This window comes from Pristiophorus japonicus, unplaced genomic scaffold (genome assembly GCF_044704955.1).
Source record: "Pristiophorus japonicus isolate sPriJap1 unplaced genomic scaffold, sPriJap1.hap1 HAP1_SCAFFOLD_378, whole genome shotgun sequence".
NCBI classification, from domain to species: domain Eukaryota; kingdom Metazoa; phylum Chordata; class Chondrichthyes; family Pristiophoridae; genus Pristiophorus; species Pristiophorus japonicus.
This window is the reverse complement of record NW_027253631.1, coordinates 582728-609605: the sequence shown is the minus strand read 5'-3', so window position 1 is coordinate 609605 and position 26878 is coordinate 582728. Positions and strand designations below refer to the sequence as shown.

General features: G+C 48.3%; 1 protein-coding gene across 3 annotated transcripts in view; it reads left to right on the top strand.

The window, feature by feature from the left end:
• LOC139250462 (interferon-induced GTP-binding protein Mx3-like) overlaps positions 1-25743 on the top strand; it is a 74770-nt gene extending 49027 nt beyond the window's left edge. Inside the window, exons 10-15 of one of the 3 annotated variants that reach the window (XM_070872863.1) lie at positions 3050-3126; positions 4112-4330; positions 7505-7717; positions 21934-22014; positions 22128-22290; positions 22523-25743. In XM_070872863.1, the coding sequence (XP_070728964.1) occupies positions 3050-3126; positions 4112-4330; positions 7505-7717; positions 21934-22014; positions 22128-22290; positions 22523-23502 (1733 nt within the window). In that variant the 3' untranslated portion in view covers positions 23503-25743. Of the gene's footprint in view, positions 1-3049; positions 3127-4111; positions 4331-7504; positions 7718-15715; positions 15857-21933; positions 22015-22127; positions 22291-22522 lie in introns of those variants that run through there. The other 2 variants (XM_070872864.1, XM_070872865.1) reach the window with 2 other exon arrangements.
• The last annotated feature ends 1135 nt before the right edge of the window (positions 25744-26878 follow it).

Below are 26878 nucleotides of genomic sequence, written 5' to 3'. Positions count from 1 at the left end.
ACAGCCTATGAAATACTTTTGGAGTGTAATTACTGTTTTAATGTAGGAAACGCGGCAGCCAATTTGCACACAAGCTAGCTCCCATAGCACTGCACTGGAGATTTTGTTTGTGCTCAGGTCTCTGGAGTGGGACTTAAACCCACAACCTTCTGACTCCGAGGTGAGAATGCTACCCACTGAGCCACAGCTGACACTTCATGGTCATTGATGAAGCAGCTGAAGATGTTTGGGCCTCGGACATTGTACTGAGGAACTCCTGCAGTGATGTCCTGGGGCTGGAATGTTTGAACTCCAATAACCACAAACATTTTCCTTTGTGCTAGGCATGACGTCAACCAGTGAGCAGCTTTCCCCTGATTCTCATTGACATCTATTTTATTAGGGCTCCTTGATGCCACATTCCATCAAATGCTGCCTAGATGTCAAGGGCAGCCACTCTCCCCTCACCTCTCGAACCAAAGCTGTACTGAGGTCTGCAGCTGAGTGGTTCTGGCGGAACCCAAACTGAGCATTGGTGATTAGGTTATTGGTGTGTAAGAGCCATTTGATAGCACTGTTGACGACATTTTCCATCACTTTGCTGAAGATTGGGAGTAGACTGATGGAGCAGCAATTGGCCAGATTGGATTTGTCCTTTTTCTTGATGGGATATACCTGGGCAGTTTTCCACATTGTCGGGTAGATACCAGTGTTGTAGCTGTACTGGAACAGCTTGGCTAGAGGCACAGCTAGTTCTGGAGCACAAGTCTTCAGCACAACAGCCGGGATGTTGTTGGGACCCAGAGCCTTTGCTGTATCCAGTGCGCTCAGCTGTTTCTTGATATCACGTGGAGTGAATCGAATTGGCTGAAGACTGGCTTCTGTGATGGTGGGGACCTCAGGAGGAGGCTGATATGGATTAGTCACTCGGCACTTCTAGCTGAAGGTAGTTACAAACGCTTCAGCCTTGTGTTTTGCACTTGCATGATGGGCTCTGCCACCATTGAGGATTGGGATATACATAGTGCCTCCTCCTCCCGTTAGTTGTTTAATTGTCCACCACCATTCCTGACTGGATGTTGCAGGACTGCAGAGCTTTGATCTGATCCGTTGATTGTGGGATCGCTTAGCTCTGTTTATAGTATACATGTAGTCCTGTGGTGCAGCTTCCCCAGGTTGGTACCTCATTTTTAGGTACACCTGGTGCTGCTCCTGGCATGCTCTTCTACACTCCTCATTGAACCAGTGTTGGTCCCCTGGTTTGATGGTAATGATAGAGTGAGGGATGAGCCGGGCCATGAGGTTACAGATTGTGGTGGAATACAATTCTCCTGCTGCTGATGGCCCACAGCACCTCATGGATGCCCAGTTTTGAGCTGCTAGATCTGTTCTGAATCTATCCCATTTAGCACGGTGGTAGTGCCACACAACACGGTGGAGGGTGTCCTCAGTGTGAAGATGGGACTTTGTCTCCACAAGGTCTGGGCGGTGGTCACTGCTGCTAATGCTGTCATGGATAGATGCATCTATGACAGGTAGATTGGTGATGATGAGGTCAAATAGGTTTTACCCTCGTGTTGGTTCTCTCACCACCTCCCACAGGCCCAGTCTGGCAGAAATGTTCATCAGGGCTCGGCCAACTCAGTCAGTGCAGATGCAGTGTCCCGAATCCGGAACCCTCGGGAGCGAGGCCATTCCGGACTTTGGATTTTTCCGGACTTTGGAACATCTTTCTGATGTCACGAATCCGTAAACATCGAGCCCAGGTTCGGTTATTTCCGGATTTTGAAATGTCAGAAAGGGGGAGGGTGGGGTGGGTACCTGCCGAGGAGCTGTTTGGGCCATCCGGGGCCTGCCGAGGAGATGTTTGCGTCGGACGGGGCCCACCGAGGAGGTGTCTGGGCCATCCAGGACCCGCCGAGGAGGTGTCTGGGCCATCCGGGGCCCACCGAGGAGGTGTCTGGGCCATCCAGGACCCGCCGAGGAGGTGTCTGGGCCATCCAGGACCCACTGAGGAGCTGTTTGGGCCATCCAGGGCCCACCGAGGAGATGTCTGGGCCATCCGGGGCCCACCGAGGAGGTGTCTGGGCCATCCAGGACCCGCCGAGGAGATGTCTGGGCCATCCGGGGCCCACCGAGGAGCTGTTTGTGCCATCCAGGGCCCACCGAGGAGGTGTCTGGGCCATCCAGGACCCACTGAGGAGCTGTTTGGGCCATCCGGGGCCCACCGAGGAGCTGTTTGTGCCATCCAGGGCCCACCGAGGAGATGTCTGGGCCATCCGGGGCCCACTGAGGAGATGTTTGGGCCATCCAGGGCCCACCGAGGAGATGTCTGGGCCATCCGGGGCCCACCGAGGAGCTGTTTGTGCCATCCAGGGCCCACCGAGGAGATGTCTGGGCCATCCGGGGCCCACTGAGGAGATGTTTGGGCCATCCAGGACCCGCCGAGGATGTTGTCGGGCGGGGCCCACCGAGGAGGCCCTGAGGTAAGGGCGGCGAGGCGAGGCCCCGAGGTCGGGCAGGGTAGTCCGGTCCGGATTCCGGAACATTTTACGGATTCTGGACGACACTGCCACGAATCGTCCTGGAGTCCGCATTCCAGAACATTCCGGACCGTGGAACTTCGGATTTTGGACGCCACACCTCTAGTGGTAGTACCGAGTCACTCTTGGTGATGGACATTGAAGTCCCTCCACCCAGAGTACATTCTGTGCCCGACATTCTGTGGAGTTGAAGTTGAAGATCAGCCATGTTCTGCTTGAATGGCGCAGTAGCTCAAGGAGCTTGTGACCTACTCCTGCTCCTAATTCTTATGTTCTTTTATTCAGCCAAGCTTTTGGTCTTACCTCCTAAATCCTTTCCTGATGTAACATCAGTTTTCCTAACACCTGTCCAAGAAGCAGCTTGGGACATTATTTACATGATGTAAGTAAAGGTTGCTGTTATTTAATTTGTAGTGAAGCACTGTTTCATTTACATTCATGCTCCTCTAAAGTAGTGATTGTAATTCTCTCTGTTTTTGATTGTCATGTTTCAGAAGTGTAATCCAGTGATTTCTTGTTCTCTACAGATAAAGTTGAGACAGTGTTTAACATGTTGGCAATTCAACACTTTAGTGGTTTCCCAGTTTTAATCAATGAAGTTAAGGTACGTAACACTAACTGCTAACTCATATTTTGATGGTGGACTGACTACTCATAAAGATCCATTGCAGCCAGTTGATTGTTTGATCTGCCCAAGGTTTTGGCCCTCAGTCAGACAGCTGGGAGGCAGACTTAGTCCCTGTTTAGACGGTCAGGATGTGTGATGATGCTTTCGTCAGAATGATATGAAGAACGCTTGGTTCATGGCCAGCTCACTTTAAAGTCCATGGTTGGATTATTAGGAGGAAAGGTGGGTTCCTAGTGAGCTGGCCTCATGGCAGGCTTGGTTGATTGTTTGGAGATGTGCTCAAGAGCTGAAGCAAGGAGTCTCTCTCCAGCCAGGTTATTCTCTCTTCCCCCACCCCCCAGCCCACCCCCAAGTAATCCTCCAAGACTGTCAAGCTAGGTAAAAGCCCAAGTATGAATAATAGTTGGAGCTGAATGGAAAGGAACAGACAGGGTGGTTGACTAGTGGTGTAAGTTCGAATCGATCCATCTCCTAATTCTATGCTTTGAAACCAGCCTATTGCAATTTTATACACATCTAGCATACTGGATGTAAGGTGGATGGCTGAACGTGACTCTTCCCAAGACAAGTTCTGAACGACTGGGGATGATGCCAAATGGGACCTCACTGCGGTTCCACAGAACAGAATGGACAATTCAAGGAACCACTGAGCTTCCTTTGGCTTTGTTTGCAAGAGACCCCAAATTTGGACAATTGCAAAGCCAAACTTGGGGCTGCCAAGTTGCCAGCACGATAAACTATTAGCAAGTCAGGTACATGGGTATCCCTGCATCAGATGGCATCCCCCCCACCACCCACCCATCCTCTTGCATTCGACCACTTAGATTAACCAATTGAAATCTCAGAATATTTGTACTATCAAAGAAGCACAGCCTGAGGCTGTTGGATGCTATCGAGATTATTTTTTTCTCCTCATTGCTGCATTTTTGAATATCATAATTGTCTTTCCTGTTTTGCACAGATTAAAATAGCTGAAACCTGTCAGAAAATGGAAAACCAGGCAGAGCATATGATAATCATGAACTTTAATATGGAGGAAATGGTCTATGCACCAGATGCAATGTACAGCTACAAACTAATAGAGGTTCAGTCACTACCCCCAAAAAAGGGGAGCAACTCAACATTGAGTTCCAATCCTGATGTCCAGTCAATGGTCGTTCATTTACAAATCTATTATCAGGTGAGATCTCAAAAGCACAGTGGCCAAAATAGTAGTATGATGTTCCTTAGCTCTGTTGCAGAAGAACTGGCGAGGAATGGAATTGAGCATTAAAGGGTTAAGAGTGGTGAGAAAGGTTCAAATGCTTCAGGAAGTCACCCAAGTAACTTGACCATGTGTGGCCATATGGTGAATCATTACTGAACCCATAATGCTTGCCCCACACACGTATTGCATAAAAGGAAAGGACTTGCATTTTTATAGCGCCTTTCATGGCCATCAGGACATCCCAAAATGCGTTACAGCCAATCAAGTACTTTGGAAGCGCAGCCACTGTAGTACTGTAGGGAAACGCGGCAGCCAATTTGTGCACAGCAAGCTCCCACGAACAAACAATAAAAGCATATTAATTTGCAAAAGTGAGGTCTGCCTGATGTAACATGGCAGCAACGAGGTCAGTCATCAACTCAACACCTTTTTGATTAGATGGAGCAGAGGAAAAGGCAGTCACAGTCACCCTGACAGTGCTGCAACTCCGATTGTCTTAAAGCTGCGGTGACAGCTAGCTGAAATATCAATGTGATGTGTTCGATGATTGAGTTCTCCTGACACACAGCTTCACGCACCAGGATGCATATTAGAAATTTGGGCCATACTCCACATGACTGCTGATGGAGAAAATTGATGCAAAATGGCACAAGTACCATTTTGATAAAAGTACAATTAACAAGCCTTTAACTGGCCTTCATCTCAATTTGCAAATGTTTTATATTGTGGTATCTACTGACTAGCTAGTAATATCTAATTTCACTACCACATTGTCTTTACTTAAACTTCCCACTCCAGGGACTCCTGGCTGATACCCCAGTGCAGTGCTGAGGGAGTGCTGCATTGATGGGGGTGGCGACATTCGGATGAGACGTTAAACCAAGGCCCCGTCTGCTCTCTCAAGTGGACGTAAAAGATCCAGGACACTATTTCGAAGAAGAGCAGGGGAGTTCTCCCTGGTGTCCTGGCCAATATTTATCCCTCAATCAACATAACAATAAAAACAGATCGTCTGGTCATTATATAGATATGTGAGGAGAATGTGATATGTAATATATATGTAATATAGATATGTGAGCTTCTATAGACATGTGAAGAGAAAAAGATTAGTGAAGACTAATGTAGGTCCCTTGCAGTCAGAATCAGGTGAATTCATAATGGGGGACAAGGAAATGGCAGACCAATTGAACAAATACTTTGGATCTGTCTTCACTAAGGAAGACACAAATAACCTCCCGAAAATACTAGAGGACCGAGGGTCTAGTGAGAAGGAGGAACTAAGGGAAATCCTTATTAGCCAGGAAATGGTGTTAGGGAAATTGAAGGGACTGAAGGCCGACAAATCCCCAGAGCCTGATAGTCTGCATCCCAGAATAATTAAGGAAGTGGCCCTAGAAATAGTGGATGCATTGGTGGTTATTTTCCAAAATTCCATGGACTCTGGATCAGTTCCTATGGACTGGAGGATAGCGAATGTAACCCCACTTTTTTAAAAAAGGAGGGAGAGAGAAAACAGGGAATTATAGACCAGTTAGCCTGACTTCGGTGGTGGGGAAAATGCTGGAATCAATTATTAAAGATGCATTTGGAAAGCAGTGACAGGATCGGTCTAAGTCAGCATGGATTTATGAAAGGGAAATCATGCTTGACAAATCTTTGCGTTTTTTGAGGATGTAACTAGTAGAGTGGACAAGGAAGAACCAGTGGATGTGGTGTATTTGGACTTTCAAAAGGCTTTTGACAAGGTTCCACACAAGAGATTGGTGTGCAAAATTAAGGCACATGGTATTGGGGGTAATGTATTGACGTGGATAGAGAACTGGTTGGCAGACAGGAAGCAAAGATTGGGAATAAACAGGTCCTTTTCAGAATGGCAGGCAGTGACTAGTGGAGTGCCGCAGGGCTCAGTGCTGGGACCCCAGCTAATTACAATATACATTAATGATTTAGATGAAGGAATTGAATGTAATATCTCCAAGTTTGCAGATGACACTAAGCTGGGTACCGGAGTGAGCTGTGAGGAGGATGCTATGAGGCTGCAGGGTGACTTGGACAGGTTAGGTGAGTGGGCAAATGCATGGCAGATGCAGTATAATGTGGATAAACAGGAAGGCAGATTATTATCTAAATGGTAACAGATTAGTAAAAGGGGAGGTGCAACGAGACCTGGGTGTCATGGTACATCAGTCACTGAAGGTTGGCATGCAGGTACAGCAGGCGGTGAAGAAAGCAAATGGCATGCTGCCCTTCATAGCGTGGGGATTTGAGTACAGGGGCAGGGAGGTGTTACTACAGTTGTACAGGGCCTTGGTGAGGCCTCACCTGGAATATTGTGTTCAGTTTTGGTCTCCTAATCTGAGGAAGGATGTTCTTGCTATTGAGGGAGTGCAGCGAAGGTTCACCAGACTGATTCCAGGGATGGCAGAACTGACATATGAAGAAAGACTGGATCGGCTAGGCTTATACTCACTGGAATTTAGAAGAATGAGAGGGGATCTCATAGAAACAAATAAAATTCTGACGGTGTTGGACAGGTTAGATGCAGGAAGAATGTTCCCAATGTTGAGGAAGTCCAGAACCAGGGGTCACAGTCTAAGGATAAGGGGTAGGCCATTTAGGACTGAGATGAGGAGAAACGTCTTCACTCAAAGAATTGTGAAGCTATGGAATTCTCAAAGAAAGTTGTTGAGTCCATTTCGTTGGATATATTCAAAAGGGAGTTAGATGTGGCCCTTACGGCTAAAGGGATCAAGGGGTATGGAGAGAAAGCAGGAAAGGGGTACTGAGGGAATGATCAGCCATGAACTCATTGAATGGTGGTGCAGGCTCGAAGGGCCGAATGGCCTACTCCTGCACCTATTTTCTATGTTTATTACATTACTGTTTGTGGGAGCTTGCTGTGCGAAAATTGGCTGCCACGTTTCCCACATTACAACAGTAACTACACTTCAAAAAGCACTTCATTGGCTGTAAAGCGCTTTGAGACATCCGGTGGTCGTGACCAGCGATATATAAATGCAAGTCTTTCTTTCTCAGTTCAGTTAAAGTCAATCACTTTAAAGATCATTTTTTGGTGGGAAAGTGAGAGTTAATCTTTAAACTGTGCAGGTCTTGGTTTGAGTGTTTACCTTTCCTTTAAATCCTCAGATTGCCATTGATCGATTGATCCAAATGGTTCCGATGGTGCTGAGATACTTCCTTCTCCAAGAACTGTCTGTCCAGACCAAGTTGGAGTTGACTCAGCTGTTGTTCCAGAGTCCGGATATGGACGCTCTCCTTCACGAGGCGGATGATGTAGCAGAAAAACGAAGAGCTTTGAAGGACAGCCTGGATCGGTTGACCAATGCACGGAATCTTCTGGTGAATTATTGATTATTTTTACTTCACACAGACAGCATGAGCAGGGCAATGGAGCATTAAGGTGGTGCTGTGATACAGATTGGGACATCAATGCACAGCACCTGAGGGTGGGAGGAGACACACCGTCCTGAGTCACCGATCTCGCCTAAGCTGTGTGGGAAGCTCCTGAGCCAGGCCGGATATTTCCTCATGAATCGGGAGGGTTGACATTCCAAAACAAAATGTGCCCCTGGTGGGCGGGCGAGTAGGAAGAGCAGCTTTGGTGGTGGCCTCAGAATGACCCACTCACTAGGCCCCTTTGGTGTAGGAAATGTCTGATATTGGAGGGGGAATCGGTGAGGGAAAACAGAGGAAGGCAAATACAAACTCCCCTTAACCTCTTAATCCCTTATTGGTTAAGAAACTGTCTATTTCTGTCTTACATTTATTCAATAACTCAGCTTCCACAGCTCTCTGAAGCAGCGAATTCCACAGATTTCCAACCCTCTGAGAGAAGAAATTCCTCCTCATCTCAGTTTTAAATGGGCGGCTCCTTATTCTAAGATTAGTTCTAGTCTCCCCTATCAGTGGAAACATCCTCTCTGCATATATACTTGAAAAGGGCAAAATGACAGGGCAGTGGAGAAAGAGCAGGGGGGAGTGGGACTAATCGGATTGCTCTTGCAATGAGATGGCACAGGCATGATGGGCCGGATGGCCTCCTTCTGTTCTCAATGACTCGAAAGATCGTTCATGATGTATGTATGAAAACAGACCTCAAATGAAAATAAAATCACCAACTATAATTTCAGTTGAATTTTTTGCATTTAAATCTCTAAAGTATCTCTCTGTGGGCTAAATGCAGCGTAACCATGAATGTGTTCTCTCTAAACTTGTTTATGATTGCTCTGTGTATGGGAAATCTTCCCTCAGGTAGTGTGCTGTGCTGCTAGCTGGATCTATGCCCGGAGTTCACGACAATTGTTGTGGATTCTCGGAGCCTCTGAGTTTTTCTGAAATCGTTGAGCTATTTTAATGTATTTTACACAAGTAAACTGGAGCTAATCAGCGTTCAGTGGTGGGTGTATGAGAACAGATCAATCTCCTGGAGTTCTGTTACATTTCTTAAGAACATAAGAACATAAGAAATAGGAGCAGGTGTAGGTCATTTGGCCCCTCGAGCCTGCTCGGCCATTTAATAAGATCATGGCTGATCTGATCTTGGCCTCGACTCCACTTCCCTGCCCGCTCCCCATAACCCTTTATTCCCTTATTGCTCAAAAATCTGTCTCTGTCCACCTTAAATAGATTCAATGACCCAGCCTCCACAGCTCCCTGGGATAGAGAATTCCAAAGATTCACGACCCTCAGAGAAGAAATCCCTCCTAATTTCCATCTCAAATGGGTGACCCCTTATTCTGAAACTACGCCCCCTAGTTCTAGATTCCCCCACGAGGGGAAACATCCTCTCAGCATCTACCCTGTCAAGCCCCCTCAGGAGCTTATATGTTTCAATAAGAGCAGCTCTTATTCTTCTAAACTCCAATGAGTTCAAAGAATGCATACGGGATTGTTTCTTAGAACAGTGTGTCACAGAACCTACAAGGGAGCAAGCTATCTTAGATCTGGTCCTGTGTAATGAGACAGGAATAATAAACGATCTCCTAGTAAAAGATCCTCTCAGAATGAGTGATCACAGTATGGTTGAATTTGTAGTACAGATTGAGGGTGAGGAAGTAGTGTCTCAAATGAGCGTACTATGCTTAAACAAAGGGGACTATAGTGGGATGAGGGCAGAGTTGGCTAAAGTAACTGGAAACACAGACTAAATGGTGGCACAATTGAGGAAGAGTGGAGGACTTTTAAGGAGCTCTTTCATAGTGCGCAACAAAAATATATTCCAGTGAAAAAGAAGGGCGGTAAGAGAAGGGATAACCAGCCGTGGATAACCAAGGAAATAAAGGAGAGTATCAAATTAAAAACCAATGCGTAAAGGTGGCCAAGGTTAGTGGGAAAATAGAAGATTGGGAAAATTTTAAACGACAGCAAAGAATGACTAAGAAAGCAATAAAGAAAGGAAAGATAGATTACGAAGGTAAATTTGCGCAAAACATAAAAACAGATAGTAAAAGCTTTTATCGATATATAAAATGGAAAAGAGTGACTAAAGTAAATGTTGGTCCCTTAGAAGATGAGGAGGGGGATTTAATAATGGAAATGTGGAAATGGCTGAGACCTTAAACAATTATGTAACAATTAAACAATAATGTAACGCCTCTGTTTAAAAAGGGGGCAGACAAAAGGCAGGTAACTATAGGCCAGTTAGTTTAACATCTGTAGTGGGGAAAATGCTTGAAACTATCATTAAGGAAGAAATAGCAGGACATCTAGATAGTAATAGTGCAATCAAGCAGACGCAGCATGGATTCATGAAGGGGAAATCATGTTTAACTAATTTACTGGAATTCTTTGAGGATATAACGAGCATGGTGGATAGAGGTGTACCGATGGATGTGGTGTATTTAGATTTTCAAAAGGCATTCGATAAGGTGCCACACAAAAGGTTACTACAGAAGATAAAGGTACGCGGGGTCAGAGGAAATGTATTAGCATGGATAGAGAATTGGCTGGCGAACACAAAGCAGAGAGTCGGGATAAATGGGTCCTTTTTGGGTTGGAAATCGGTGGTTAGTGGTGTGCCACAGGGATCGGTGCTGGGACCACAACTGTTTACAATATACATAGATGACCTGGAAGAGGGGACAGAGTGTAGTGTAACAAAATTTGCAGATGACACAAAGATTAGTGGGAAAGCGGGTTGTGCAGAGGACACAGAAACGCTGCAAAGAGATTTAGATAGGTTAAGCGAATGGGCTAAGGTTTGGCAAATGGAATACAATGTCGGAAAGTGTGAGGTCATCCACCTTGGGGGAAAAAACAGAAAAAGGGAATATTATTTGAATGGGGAGTGTTAGCGCGAATGTTTTCCTGCAAGAATCATTCGACACTCTGGGTCGGTTCCAACGCCAAAACGGCTTTTATTACGCCGGCGGGGAGAGAGCCTCTGGTTAACTCCAGGCACTCCACTCCACCGAACAAAGAAATTCATCGATATTTATATGTTTTACAATAGTTCATTACAGTTACTCAGCCCATTTCGGCTGGACACAATCCAATCATAATGATTATAGATTACATATAGGTTTAAATGGGCCAATATAATTAACCCCGGTACATCAGGGGGCTGCATGATCAGTTGTGACAGTTGGGGGCGGATCCCTATCCGTGTGATGCTCTCCAGGCCCCCCTTAACTTCGTTGCTCATGGATTCTGCCGGTGCCTAGCTCCTTATCTCTATGGTTGCTAGGCATCCTATACGGGGGGTCACTGACTTGAGGACATTCCGTACTAGGTACCGCAGTGTTCTATATACTATCTTGTCTCAAGTTGTTGATTCAAGACATTCCTGAGACCAGACTCTGCAGGGTCAGTGCTCAGTCAGCAGCTTTAGCTAACTTAGCTAACCCAGCTCCCATCATGCTTTGCTAAGCCCCCTGGCAGCCATTTTATATTTGGCTAACATTTTAAACATACATATATTTATATATTCAGCAGGTGCCTAATGCCCTACAACAATTCCCCCCTTTCGGTAAAGGGACAAGTCCTAGTCCCCCTTTAACCGACCACCCTATCTCCATCCCTAATAGATTTTGTGCACGGCCCGGTATTCCCTGTCCCAACGTGCTGCCAGTCACGCGGTTTCAGGAGTCCCGGTTGCTCAGATCAAATTGATGAAGGCTAAATCCTCCTGTCCCTCTGTTAGACAGGCTTTATTAATTCCCAGGGACCTGGCATGGGTCCTTCTTTGTTGTGCGTGGTGCCTGCATGCCTGGCAGGCCATTATGCCCCATGTTATTACTAAGATCAATTGTACCCCGACCAGTATGTGTGAAATTATTCGAATCCAAGGATGGATGTTCACATTTATTCCCCAGTCCCAGACCTTTCTCCACCAACTCTGGTCTTGTAAGTCTAATTTTAGTTTGCAGTTGGTGGTAGAGCTTTACGGATTGACCCACCCTGAGCCTCAATTCTCGTAATACTTCGGTTAGATGTGGGATAGGGACCTGATCTGGCTCGTCATAATCCTGCAAATGATCGTGGAGTTGATCGGTTACATCAATAACTTCGGGCTTCCGGCGCCTAACCTGGGTGATATGCGCTTGCCCGATCGTGACAGGGGGTAGTAGCGTAAAGCAAAAGTTCAGCTGTGGTATAGGGCACTGCAGGTCATTATACTGGTATGACCGCTCTGTGGTAGAGACGCAGTATCTTCCCTTCCCTCCGTAGCCTGCCCTCGCGAAGTGTCTGTGTGCGGGCACTATTTCTAGTACACACCCGTTGGTTCGGTTAAACCCGCACTCGTCTAGCTCACCTCTGTCCACTGGATGAGGGCATACTGTGATCTCCCCCCTTTGCTTGCATTTTGTTAGGGAAATTCCGGTAAGTATGTCGTTTCGGCGAACGGCGGAGGTGGTGGTCAGATAATAACAGATGGAGACATTTTCCCGTATTATTCCGATATTCTCTAGTTGGTATAGGGAGAACGGCCCTGAGTCCGGCGTGACTATAGGGATCATCAGGACTATCCCTATCCCAGTATTCCTACCCATCTGGCAATCTGGAATCGCTGGGTGTACTCGGGTCAGTCCCTTCAGAGTACAATTATCCAGTGTCCCCCTCTGGTTGGCCAACTGATCCAAATGTGAACTGTCTATCCAATCGGGTACTTCCCCGCGTTGGATCTGGTCGAGATTGTGGCGGATCTGTCCCACCATCCACAGACCATAAGCGTGACAGTTGCCCAAATTAAAATTCAGACTGGATATGGTTACTACCTTTATAATGTAGAACTCAAACTGGTTTGTTGTTTGCCCTCCAGTATCTTCTCTTTCTCTATTAATGAGGTGATTGATGGTTCTGGCGTGAGCTTCCATGACTGAGATGCCATCCAGCTGGATTTCGGCACCCTCCTTTCCTAGGTTGGCTTGATCTTCCTGGTTTTGCTTCACCCTTTCTAATAACCCCTTCATCACCCCTTTGAGCTGTTCCACCCTTTCGTTTAACCCTTGTATGTCTAGCGGGTTTACTACGGAGGTCCCTGTATTGAAGCAACATCATTAACTATTTCCCTCTTTATCCTGGGGGCTGACCCCTGTCCTCGGAATCTACTGGCACCCATTGCATCGGCAGCCTGCTGCATTGCGACTTTACTTAATACATTATACATTTTCCTTGACTGTTCTGTACAGTATTCCGGCATCTGGATGCCTGAAATATTGATCAGGACAGGCACAATTTCATGCTTAACATTATCATACAACAATTCCCCTTCGTTGAACATTACGATCCCATTTTCTGGCCCCTTGGTATTTGTTGGACAAGGCAGTTCCTCGGGCAATGTAGTGGTTCGTATGGGGCGCGGTGTCGGAGGGGGTGAGAAGCATACATACAGTGATATTGCAGCAGCCTCTACCTCCTTGTAGTATCCACACAGCCCCACCCCCTTTTTGTGGGTGACTAACGGTTGTGGTTGGGCAGGGGGCGCACAAATGATCCCAAATACATTTATCGAGCCCCCTGGCCTCCCTTCGCCCAATGCAACTGCTCCTTGTACCCGTGGAGCATTGCACGCATTCTTTGTCCTTATTCAGGTTCACTTGCAGCCATGCATTAAAATAAGTCCTGTCCTTGCTCCAGTCCTTGGCTGCTGGGATGCACATTCCATCCGTTATCTCGAAGAATCAAGACCACGGCTTTCTCATCTTTATCTTTCCTTTCCCCCTCCCACCATTCCCGCTGATTTGCTGGCGGGTCCTGGGGGTCCCATCCTGAATTAATTATCTTCTCAATTAGTTTCTTTTGTTTTTCCACCAGGTGGTCGCCACTCGAGGTGATTTGCTTTATTGGCCATTCCTGGGTAGGACTAGAACCGTTAGGAATCTACTCTCAGTGGTCCGCTTTCTACCAAGCGTAACTTGTAGTAGACCGTCTCCTGGCTACTGTCAGGTCACAAGTTCTGCTGTTACACAAACTTATACAATTCTTAAAACGCGTTTAAGCAATTCCCACAGTGCCCCACGTCTCCTGAGCGACTACCTACCACCGTTTTGTCTGTCGGTCCGACTCTGTTCACAGGTTTGGTTCCCGTTGGTCGCTGTGCACCGCCTGGTCTCCGGGGTATATTTTCAAATCACACTACTGGGTCCGGGAGATGTCGCTCGGTATCACGATCCCACGGTCTAAGTGTGTTCCCTACGCCGACTTAGTTCCTGGCCGTCACGTGGCACTAAAGTCCTCTTAATTTAGGCTCAGGCTAGGCGTTTGAGATATTAGACCGTCTCCTCGTGTCGATCAACCAGCATCCACCTTCTGCACCCTTTATAATTAAACGCTTTTTATACTCACCCGGGTTTTTCCAAGGGCGTCCAGCGACTCCAGGAAATCCTGTTCATGACGCCACTGTTAGCGCGAATGTTTTCCTGCAAGAATCACTCGACACTCTGGGTCGGTTCCGACACCAAAACGGCTTTTATTATGCCGGCGGGGAGAGAGCCTCTGGTCCAACTCCAGGCACTCCACTCCACCGAACAAAGAAATTCAGCGATATTTATATGTTTTACAATAGTTCATTACAGTTACTCAGCCCACTTCGGCTGGACACAATCCAATCATAATGATTATAGATTACATATAGGTTTAAATGGGCCAATATAATTAACCCCGGTACATCAGGGGGCTGCATGATCAGTTGTGACAGTTGGGGGCGGATCCCTATCCGTGTGATGCTCTCCAGGCCCCCCGTAACTTCGTTGCTCATGGATTCTGCCGGTGCCTAGCTCCTTATCTCTATGGTTGCTAGGCATCCTATATGGGGGTCACTGACTTGAGGACATTCCGTACTAGGTACCGCAGTATTCTATATACTATCTTGTCTCAAGTTGTTGATTCAAGACATTCCTGAGACCAGGCTCTGCAGGGTCAGTGCTCAGTCAGCAGCTTTAGCTAACTTGGCTAACCGAGCTCCCAGCATGCTTTGCTAAGCCCCCCTGGCAGCCATTTTATATTTGACTAACATTTTAAACATACATATATTTATATATTCAGCAGGTGCCTAATGCCCTACAACAGGGAGAAATTACAACATGCTGCGGTGCAGAGGTACCTGGGGGTCCTTGTGCACGAATCCCAAAAAGTTAGTTTGCAGGTGCAGCAGGTAATCAGGAAGGCGAATGGAATGTTGGCCTCCATTGCGAGAGGGATGGAGTACAAAAGCAGGGAGGTCCTGCTGTAACTGTATAGGGTATTGGTGAGGCCGCACCTGAAGTACTGCGTGCAGTTTTGGTCACCTTACTTAAGGAAGGATATACTAGCTTTGGAGGGGGTACAGAGACGATTCACTCGGCTGATTCCGGAGATGAGGGGGTTACCTTATGATGATAGATTGAGTAGACTGGGTCTTTACTCGTTGGAGTTCAGAAGGATGAGGGATGATCTTATAGAAACATTTAAAATAATGAAAGGGATAGACACGATAGAGGCAGAGAGGTTGTTTCCACTGGTCGGGGAGACTAGAACTAGGGGGCACAGCCTCAAAATACGGGGGAGCCAATTTAAAACCGAGTTGAGAAGGAATTTCTTCTCCCAGAGGGTTGTGAATCTGTGGAATTCTCTGCCCAAGGAAGCAGTTGAGGCTAGCTCATTGAATGTATTCAAGTCACAGATAGATAGATTTTTAACCAATAAGGGAATTAAGGGTTATGGGGAGCGGGGGGTAAGTGGAGCTGAGTCCACGGCCAGATCAGCCATGATCTTGTTAAATGGCGGAGCAGGCTCGAGGGGCTAGATGGCCTACTTCTGTCCCTAATTCTCATGTTCTTATGTTCTTATGAGTTGTAATGACTCGAGTCTGGTTACTATAAACTCACTCAGGTGCAACCTGATCCATTTTTTTTCCAGCTCAAGAGTGTCTGCATGATAAAGACACGCAGCTTATATACAGGTGACCAAGCACACATGCCACATGTGTACAGCCCGGTGACTTCCGATCGTAGCACCCTCTGGTGTTTGGTGACCCCCAAGAATTAATATATAACAACATCCCCCTTTTAAAATCTTAATTTGTAAAAAAAAAAAACTGTTAAGACTGTCTGGGACTTTCCTCTCACAAGTTGGTCGTCTCAGTTCAACTTTGTCTCTGAGCGAACATTGAGTCCATTGAGACTGAGGCTGAGTAACCGATCTGACGGGAGTGGTCATGACCATATCAGAGACTGAAGGTTCAGAGTCAGTAATGTCAGCAGAGTCCTCTGATGGGTGAACAATGGTTGGTTGGTCACTGACTGTATCTTCCTCACTCGGTTCCAGTTCATCCGTGTGCCGCAGTTTAACCTGGTCAAGGTGTTTCCTGCAGGTTTGCCCATTCTTGAACACGACAATAAACACTCTGTTATCCTCCTTGGCTGTAACAGTACCGGCGATCCACTTTGGACCTTAGCCATAGTTCAGTACATAAACCGGATCATTGACCGAGATGTCACGTGACACGGCAACACGATCATGACACCATTGCTGACTTTGACGTCTGTTTTCAATATGAACATTCAAATCAGGATGAACAAGAGAAAGCCTGGTCTTGAGATTTCTCTCCATCAGTAGTTCAGCAGGAGGAACCCCAGTAAGTGTATGAGGTCTTGACCTGTAACTGAGCAATATACATGACAACCATCTCTGCAGTGAGCCCTGAGTTACACATTTCATACTTTGTTTGATCGTTTGAATGGCACGCTCTGCTTGACCGTTAGAACCAAGCTTGAATGGAGCTGATCTCACATGTCTGATGCCATTGTGGTTCATGAACTCCTGGAACTCAAGACTTGTGAAGCAAGATCCGTTGTCGCTCACAACAAGGTCAGGCAAACCATGAGTAGCAAACATGATACGAAGGCTCTCGATGGTAGCTGTAGATGTGCTGGATGACATAATAACACACTCTATCCACGTGGAATATGCATCTACTACGACAAAAAACATCTTTCCTTGGAATGGGCCCGCAAAATCAATGTGGATCCTCGACCATGGTTTGGATGGCCATGACCAGAGACTCAGCGGAGATTCCGTTGGTACTTTACTCAGCTGCATGCAAGTATTGCACTGATGCTCGCATGGTTCCAGATCAGAGTCAATTCCAGGCCACCATACATGAGACCTAGCAATGGACTTCATCATGACAATACCAGGATGAGTGGTATGAAGTTCACGTACAAATTTTTCTCGACCTTTCTTCAGCATGATTACACGATTACCCCACAGTAAATAGTCTGACTGAATGGACAGCTCATCCTTGCGATGGTTGTAAGGTTTGGTCTCCTCACACAGCTCCATAGGTATGGCAGACCAATCACCACTGAGTACACACCATTTCACAACCGATACAATAGGGTCATGGCTGGTCCAGATCCTAACTTGTTGAGCAGTGACAGGTGTTCCTTCACTCTCAAAATGTCCGTTACTAACAGCAGATCTGCAGGTTGAGGTGTCTCCATCTCAGATGACTCAATGCATCGGCACAATTCTCAGTACCCGGTCTATGACGGATCATATAATCATAGGCAGACAATGTCAGCGCCCACCTTTAAATGCGGGACGATGCATTGGTATTAATACCTTTGTTTTTCGCAAACAATTAGATGAGTGGCTTGTGATACGTTTCTAGTTCAAAATGAAGACCAAACCGGTACTGGTGCATTTTTTTTACCCCATACACACAGGCCAAAGCTTCTTTCTCTACCATAATGTCAGCCCTTTCCACTTCAGACAGACTTCTCGAAGCATACGCAACAGGTTGTAGCTTGCCCGATTCATTTGCTTGTTGGAGTACGCAGCCAACCCCATATGATGAAGCATCACAGGCCAATACAAGACGCTTACACGGATCATAACGAACAAGCAACTTGTTTCAACAGAGCAGATTCTTGGCTTTCTCAAAGGCTCTATCTTGAGACGTACCCCAGACCCAGTTGTCACCTTTTCGTAGTAACATATGCCATGGCTCTAGTAAAGTGCTGAATCTGGGTAAGAAATTACCAAAGTAGTTGAGTAGCCCAAGGAACGAAGGCAGCTCCGTCACATTCTGAGGCCTGGTTTTTGATGGCCTCGGTTTTTGAATCAGGGGGCCTGATGCCATCAGCGGCAATCTTCCTCCCGAGGAATTCGACTTCAGGTGCCATGAATACACACTTCGAGCGTTTCAGCCTGAGTCCCACTTTGTCCAGACGCTGTAGGACTTCTTCAAGATTGTTCAGATGTTCAGCAGTGTCGCGACCTGTGACCAGAATGTCATCTTTAAACACGACAGTTCTAGGAACGGACTTCAGTAAACTCTCCATATTCCTCTGAGATATGGCTGCAGCCGAACGAATCCCAAAAGGACACCTGTTGTGGACCAACAGTCCTTTATGGGTGTTGATACAGGTGAGTTTCTTCGAAGTGTCGACAAGCTCCTGGGTCATATAGGACGATGGCAGATCCAGTTTCGTGAAATATTTTCCACCAGCTATCATGGTGAATAGGTCATCAGCTCTCGGTAACGGATACTGATCCTGTTTCGAAAATCGGTTAATCGTAACCTTGTAGTTTCCACAAATCCTGACAGTGCCACAGGAACAATGGGACTAGCCCACTTGTTAAACTCAACCAGTGATATGATCCCTTCACGCTGGAGTCTGTTAAGCTCAATTTCAACCTTCTCCCTCATCATGTACAGAACCACGTGGTGAGCTGCACCACGCTTGCTCCGTTGTGGACACATCCTGTGAAGATGCCCCACTTTCGAACATCCATTGCATGAGTATTGTATAAACAGACACTGGTGAGGTCGATGATTGTCCCCACAACGCCAACAGGGTGAAATCTGGATTGAACCAGTTGGCGGGCTCTGAGCAGCGGCAGGTTTTGCGTAAGCAGCTCTGCCCAAAGACGACGCCATCTTGTTTACAGTACTTGCCGTGGAACTCCGACTCGTCGATGATATCTGCCTCAAATTATCATCCGTTGTCATGCATGCCTGGGCAGTCGGGATGGCCTTTTTCAATCCAGCGTCTCTGCAGCCAACAGCTTCCTGAGGATCACATCATGGCTGATGCCTAACACGAAGACTTCATGCAGCATGTCTTCCAGCATGTTCCTGAACTTACACGGCTCAGCAAGTCATTGCAGGTCGGCGACAAATCCCGACACGACCTGCTCCTCAGTACGAACATGCGTGTAGAAACGGTAGCATGATATGATCCCCTCTTGTGGCTTCAGATGGTTACACACCACACTACACAATTCCTCGTACCCGTTTTCCACCGGACGTACAGGCAAGAGAAAATTCTTCATGAGGCCATAAATTTTCGGACCACAAATGGTGAGGAGAACTGCCCTGTGCTTAACTGCGTCAGCCTCTGTCTTCACACTGTTGGCCACAAAATACTGAACCATACGGTCGACAAAATCCTCCCAATCCTTGCCCTCCACGAATCTCTCCAGGATTCCAACCGCGCCCATTGTGCATGCAAAGGTTCTTAAATTACCTCGTCGCCAATTGTAATGACTCAAGAGTCGGGTTACTGTAAACTCACTCAGGCGCAACCTGATCCATCTTTATTCCAGCCCAAGAGTGCTTGCGTGATAAAGACATCCAGCTTATATACAGGTCAGCAAGCACACATGCCACATGCGTACAGCCAATGACCTCTGACCACGGCCCCCTCTAGTGTCTGGTGACCCCCCAAGCATTAATACTTGAGTATAGGCCCAACCTGCTTAAACTTTCCTCATAAGATAACCCCTTCATCTCAGGAGTCAACCTTCTCTGAAGTACCTCCAATGCAAATAAATCCCTCCTTAAATACGGAGACTGAAACTGTACGCAGTACTCCAGGTGTGGCCTCACCAATACCCTGTACAGTTGTAGCAGGACTTCCCTGCTTTTATACTCTATCCCTCTTGCAATAAAGGCCAACATTCCATTTGCCTTCCTGATCACTTGCTGTACTTGCATAGTAACTTTTTGTGTTTCATGTACGGGTACTCCCAGATCCCTCTGTACCGCAGCATTTTGTAATCTCTCCCCATTTAAATAATCATTTGCTTTACTATTATTGCTACCAAAGTGGATAACCTCACACTTTCCCACATTATACTCCATCTGCCATTTTGTTCCCACTCATTTAGCCTGTCTATATCCCTTTGCAGATTTTTTGTGGCCTCTTCACAACTTGCTTTCCCACCTATCTTTGTATCGTCAGCAAATGTGTCGACAATACACTCGGTCCCTTCATCCAAGTCATTAAGGCATCAGATTCTAATAGAGTAGAGTGTGCATGGTTTGGAAAAGGACTAGACTGGTTATTGGATAATCCTGAAATTTTCAAATACTTATATAGCTAACAATGTTATGTTCTCGCCTTTGAGTCAGAACTTCGTAGGTTAATGTTGCACTACAGAGACTTGAGCACATAATCTAGGTTGACACTTAAGTGCAGTACTGAGGGTATGCTGCACAGTCAGAGGTACCGTCTTTTGGATGAGACGTTAACCTGAGGCACCGTCTGCACTGGAGTCATACACAGCACAAAGGAAGATGGTTGTGGTTGTTGGAGGTGAATCATCCCAGCCCCAGAACATCGCTGCACGAGTTCCTCAGGACAGTGTCTTAGGCTCAACCATTTTCAGCTGCTTCATCAATGACCTTCCCTCCATCATAAGGCAGAAGTGCAGATGTTTGCTGATAATTGCAGTGTTCAGTTCCATTTGCAACTCCTCAGATAATGAAGTAGTCTATGCCATTATCCAATACACTCGACATTCAGGCATGGGCTGATGTGGCAAGTAACATTCACGCCATACAAGTGGCAAGCAATAACTATCTCCAACAAGCCAGTATCTAACCACTACCCCATAACATTGAACAGTATTCCCATCGCCGAAACCCCCATGATCAACATCCTGGGGGTCACCATTGACCAGAAACTTAACTGGACCAGCCACATAAATACTGTGGCTACAAGAGCAGGTCAGAGGCTGGGTATTCTGCGGTGAATGTCTCACCTCCTGACTCCCCAAAGCCTTCCCACCATCTACAAGGCACAAGTCAGGAGTGTGATGGAATACTCTCCACTTGCCTGGATCAGTGCAGCTCCAACAACACTCGAGAAGCTCGACACCATCCAGGACAAAGCAGCATGATTGATCAGCACCCCATCCACCACCTTCAACATTTACTCCCTGCAACACTGATACACCGTGGCTACAGTGAGTACTATCTACAAGATGCACTGTAGCAAAATTGAATCCAAAGAGATTTGGATAGGTTAAACGAATGGTCTCAGGTTTGGCAGATGGAATACAATGTCGGAAAGTGTGAGGTCATCCACCTTGGGAAAAAAAACAGTAAAAGGGAATATTATTTGAATGGGGAGAAATTACAACATGCTGCGGTGCAGAGGGACCTGGGGGTCCTTGTGCATGAATCCCAAAAGTTAGTTTGCAGGTGCAGCAGGTAATCAGGAAGGCGAATGGAATGTTGGCCTTCATTGCGAGAGAGATGGAGTACAAAAGCAGGGAGGTCCTGCTGCAACTGTACAGGGTATTGGTGAGGCCGCACCTGGAGTACTGGCTTTGGAGCGGGTACAGAGACAATTCACTAGGCTGATTCCGGAGATGAGGGGGTTACCTTATGATGATAGATTGAGTAGACTGGGTCTTTACTCGTTGGAGTTCAGATGGATGAGGGGTGATCTTATAGAAACATTTAAAATAATGAAAGGGATAGACAAGATAGAGGCAGAGAGGTTGTTTCCACTGGTCGGGGAGACTAGAACTAGGGGGCACAGCCTCAAAATACGGGGGAGCTAATTTAAAACCGAGTTGAGAAGGAATTTCTTCTCCCAGAGGGTTGTGAATCTGTGGAATTCTCTGCCCAAGGAAGCAGTTGAGGCTAGCTCATTGAATGTATTCAAGTCACAGATAGATAGATTTTTAACCAATAAGGGAATTAAGGGTTACGGGGAAGTGAAGCTGAGTCCATGGTCAGATCAGCCATGATCTTATTGAATGGTAGAGCAGGCTCGAGGGGCTAGATGGCCTACTCCTGGTCTTAATTCTTATGTTCTTATGTTCTTATGTAACAGCACCTCTCAAACCCAGTACAGCTCTGGGTTGGCAATCGGCCATTTTTAAAGAGCCAGTTGTGTGTTGGTCAAGTAGTTGATGTAAGTAATATTTTCATTTATTCAATGGAAGTGCAATTGTAAATGTGACCAGTTGTTTATGTCTCACCCAGCAGAAAGACATTCTCTAAAAAGTTGCATTTTCATCTTTGCAGAGGAAGGTGGCACATAATAAAAGGGAAAGAACTGGAACAGGAGGAGGCCCAGCAAATCTGCAGCCACTGACACCCTTGGAAGAGAGGGTCGCTGCTTTGACGGGTCCTGCCTGGAGAAAAGTAACCAGCACTGCACAAGCTTGGCCCACACTCGAGAGAGAGGGTGAGTCCTGCAAATTCCACAGTCTGGCTTTGCTACATGTTAACGGCAGCACGAGCTCGCCATGCTTCGGTTCCTGGGGGTGTCTCCATCAGCTACGCTTCAGTTGATGCAATGTGCTATCATTCATCGTGGTCCTTCAAATCAGCCTGCTGCCTGCTCTGTGTCAGCCTCCCACCCACCCTGCCCCCTCCTCTGCTGCTACCATTTGTCTGTGTTCTGTTATATTTTGCAGAACTTAAGGCCAACCCTGATGATGCAGAAGAAGATTCAGACATGGACAAGCCTGAAGAGGAGAACATCTTCCAGTCCAACCCTCCAGACCAACATGGGGGGGAGAGGGAGGGGATGGAGCTGGATGAAGCTCGCTCTGTTGTACTGACTTTGGAGGAGGTGCCGCTCATGGAGGTGACAGCCCCTTCCGTGATTAGTGGTTTGAGTGTTGGTGGGACATTCCATAGTTTCCTATTGTCCGAGGCTGCAGGTCCCAGTGGTGGGGTACGAGCCACACCCCAGGCCCTATTGTCCGAGGCTGCAGGTCCCAGTGGTGGGGTACAAGCCACACCCAGGGCCCTATTGTCCGAGGCTGCAGGTCCCAGTGGTGGGGTACAAGCCACACCCAGGGCCCTATTGTCCGAGGCTGCGGGTCCCAGTGGTGGGGTACGAGCCACACCCAGGGCCCTATCGTCCGAGGCTGCAGGTCCCAGTGGTGGGGTACGAGCCACACCCAGGACCCTATCGTCCGAGGCTGCGGGTCCCAGTGATGGGGTACGAGCCACACCCAGGACCCTATCGTCCGAGGCTGCAGGTCCCAGTGGTGGGGTACGAGCCACACCCCGGGCCCTATTGTCCGAGGCTGCGGGTCCCAGTGGTGGGGTACGAGGCACACCCAGGACCCTATTGTCCGAGGCTGCAGGTCCCAGTGGTGGGGTACGAGGCACACCCAGGACCCTATTGTCCGAGGCTGCAGGTCCCAGTGGTGGGGTACGAGCCACACCCCGGGCCCTATTGTCCGAGGCTGCGGGTCCCAGTGGTGGGGTACGAGCCACATCCAGGGCCCTATTGTCCGAGGCTGCAGGTCCCAGTGGTGGGGTACAAGCCACACCCCGGGCCCTAATGTCCGAGGCTGCAGGTCCCAGTGGTGGGGTACGAGCCACACCCGTGGGGAGGAGGGGATGGAGAGCTCGACCATACTTTCTGAGGTGCAGTATCTAACAGATGTGCTTCAGATGATGTAATTGAGTGCAGAGAGCATTGACCTTACGCGATCACTCCAGGACACCATCAGTGGGGTGGGTGATGAGGTATCGGGACTGTTGGGAGAAGTAACAACAATCTCATGAGAAACGGGAACGATGTCAGTGACCATGAGGGAGGGAATGTCACAGGTAGGTGATGCGTTGTAAGTGAACAGCAGGGAAGGAATGTCAGAGATGGTGCAAACACTATGGGCCCGAAATTCAGTACCGCTGGAAAGCTGGCCACCTTTTTGGGGCCATTAGCGGCAAAATTTTTTCATGGCTGGGCCACTCCCATATTCAGCTCCAAAAGTGAACAAATGGGTTCCAGTGCTAATGAACCCTTCCAAAGTGGAGTTTTCAGTGGTGTGGCTGTCTTACTTTGAACGTTATCATCACTGAGAAATTCAGCATCAGGTAAGGGTTCCTAACCAGCCAGCTGCTCCCTGGCCTTTTTTGAAGGCAGCAAGGCCCTGAGGGGAGAAGGAGGATGGAAGGATGGCTGGTGTAAGAGGTGTAAGGAGAGCCAACAGGGTCACTGATATGGAGCTGGAGACACTGATGGACGGTGTGGAGGACAGAAGCAGAATCCTGTTTCCTGACGTGGGGAGACCTGGCAGACCGCCAGTAATAATGCACGGAGGGAGATTGCAGGGGAGGTGTCAGGCACCTCCATATATGTGAGGGTGCACCCTCCCAGGAGGGTGCTGGCCAGTCTGCACCCGGCCCTTCCAGGGTGGCGATGGGTCGATGCCTCCTAGCTCTGGGGCGACGGAGATCCTCCTCCTCCTGCGCCTCCTCTCCTCCTCCTCCTCAGGTGGTACTGCTGCCTCAACCTCCAGCGGCTGTCCGCTCAGGATGACCATGGCCAGGTTGTGCAGCATGCAGCAGACCACGACGATGATGGAGACCCGTTGAGGAGAGTACTGCACGGTGCCACCAGAGCAGTCCAGGCACCGGAACCTCTGTTTAAGGATGTCTATACACTGTTTGATGATGCACCTGGTGACACAATGAGCGTCATTGTATACATGCTCTGGCGCTGTCCTGGGGTTCCACAGAGGAGTGAGCGGCCAAGTGGACAGGGGATGTCCCCAAGCAGCCAATCGCAATCTGATTCAGGCCGGTGAAGACACTGGTCTGGTGCAGAATGAACAAATCATGGCTGCTGCCTCCCTTGCCTGCTGCCTGTCTGCACGGTGCTGATGGCGATGCCTTCTCCTGCGTACCACCCTGTGTCTGACCAGGTGTACCAAGTGTCACCCTCCCAACACTCCTCCCAGCCTCAGGGTGAACCCTGTCAGGCAGGTCTCTGCAGCCCACAGGCCTCCACTAAAGAGACAGACCTGAAAGTTGTACAAAAGTCTGTGCAAACCTCTGAGCAGCACTCAGCGGGTTTAATGGAGCCAAAACAATTAATGACACGATATAAAAAGCTAAGTACTGTGGATGATGGAACCTTAAATAAAAATACTAATAATTAATCAAACTAATAAAAGATAAAAACAGTGGATGCTGTAATCTTAAATAAAAATACTAAAATGAATAAAACTATTTCCCTACCAAAGGGCCCTGATCGCGGCCACAACCAGCGGTGTCCCGTTCGAGCACCGACTCGAATACCTCACGGGGGCACTGCTGGGAAAAGGGTGGCTTTTTTGCAGCTGACAATCCCGGCCTGCACACTGCAGAGCTCTCCGCGAGAAACTTACCTTTACAGCAGATTCACTGCACCGAGCTGAATCATCCAACCGCAGCGGCCCATCGATTTTATCGATCGCCCACCCAAACTCCGCGGCATCGTCCCTTCGGGGACGGTGAATTTCGGCCCCCATCACTGAACATGAGGGAGGGAATGTCACAGGTAGTTGAGACACTGTCAGGGCGCATGAGGGAGGGAATGTTGGAGTTAGCTGCTGCAATAAGGGAACAGGCCCAGACCCCGCGCCCATTGACAGAATCAACTGCCACTCCCACTCCAATCCCCAGACCAGCCTCTGAAGAGGCCCAAGCCGGGCCCTCCACCTTGCTGCCGCCCCCTCAACAGGTGCACACTACCCAAGATCTTAGAAAGAATAAGCTTGGTACCAAACCCAGAAACACTGCGCCACCGCCTGTGGGCAGTGGTGGTGGAGTTACCAAGAACAAGCACGGTGGGTGGTCTTACAATAAGGTGGGTGCCGCCTTTCTTTGCTGCTGCTGTTGTTATTATTCTTACTGTTCTCAAATGAAAAGATTTTTGTAAGTTATGTAAATTTACAAATTTAAAAGTTTGTAAGTGATCGTAACTGAAAACTTTAACGTTTGATGCAAGAATAATTTTATTAAAGTTAAGCACAAAGAACTGTTTGTTAAACTTTTGAATAAAATATATTTTACATTAAATCTGAATCATTTTCATTTTTTGTTCCATTATTAACACAGCAGGCAGGACAGGTTCTTTGTTAGAAACATAGGGCCCAAGTTTCAGGCCATGCCTAGAACGGCGTAGCCCCGATCTGGACGCCCGTATTTCACGACCGAAAGTGCGCCTAAAAAATATTTGCAGATTCTCCGGCTCCCTGCAGGTCGTTTGGAGCTCGGGGCAGCACAGCATGAGCTGTGAGGGTGGGAGCCAGGTCCCTGCGCTGAAATCAGTGCCGGGACCACTGCACAGGCACGCTACAGGGGGTGCACATGTGCAGTAGCTCCAGGCGCCCGAAACTGTGTGGGAGGGGCCCGAAGCACGCAGCCCCTAGCCCTGGCCCAATGGGCTCACTGGGGCGTGGATCAGGTTGCACCTCCCTGGTCCAGCTCCTGCTCTGGCTCCAGATTCCTCCCCTGTTCAGCTGGCTCTCTCAACCCCACTCCCCCACAGCTCCCGCTCCGCTCCCCCCGGCCACCTACCTTTAACTCCTTCGGCGGGCCCCACCCGAAGTCTTGGGCCCAGCTTCTTCACGTCAGCCGGCCTGTTCAGCCTCCTCCCTCTCCCCCCACCCTCCTCTCCCCCCTCCCTCTCCTTCTCCTCTCCCCCTCCCTCTCCTCTCCCCCTCCTCTCCCCCCTCCCTCTCCTCTCCCCCCTCCCTCTCCTCTCCCCCCTCCCTCTCCTCTCCCCCCTCCCTCCCTCTTCTCTCCCCCCTCCCTCCCTCTTCTCTCCCCCTCCCTCCCTCTTCTCTCCCCCCCTCCCTCCCTCTCATCTCCCCCCCTCCCTCTTCTCTCCCCCTCCCTCTCCTCTCCCCCCCTCCCTCTCCTCTCCCCCCCTCCCTCTCCTCTCCCCCCCTCCCTCTCCTCTCACCCCCTCCCTCCCTCCCTCTCCTCTCCCCCCCTCCCTCTCTCTCCTCTCCCCCTCCCTCCCCTCTCCCCCTCCCTCCCCT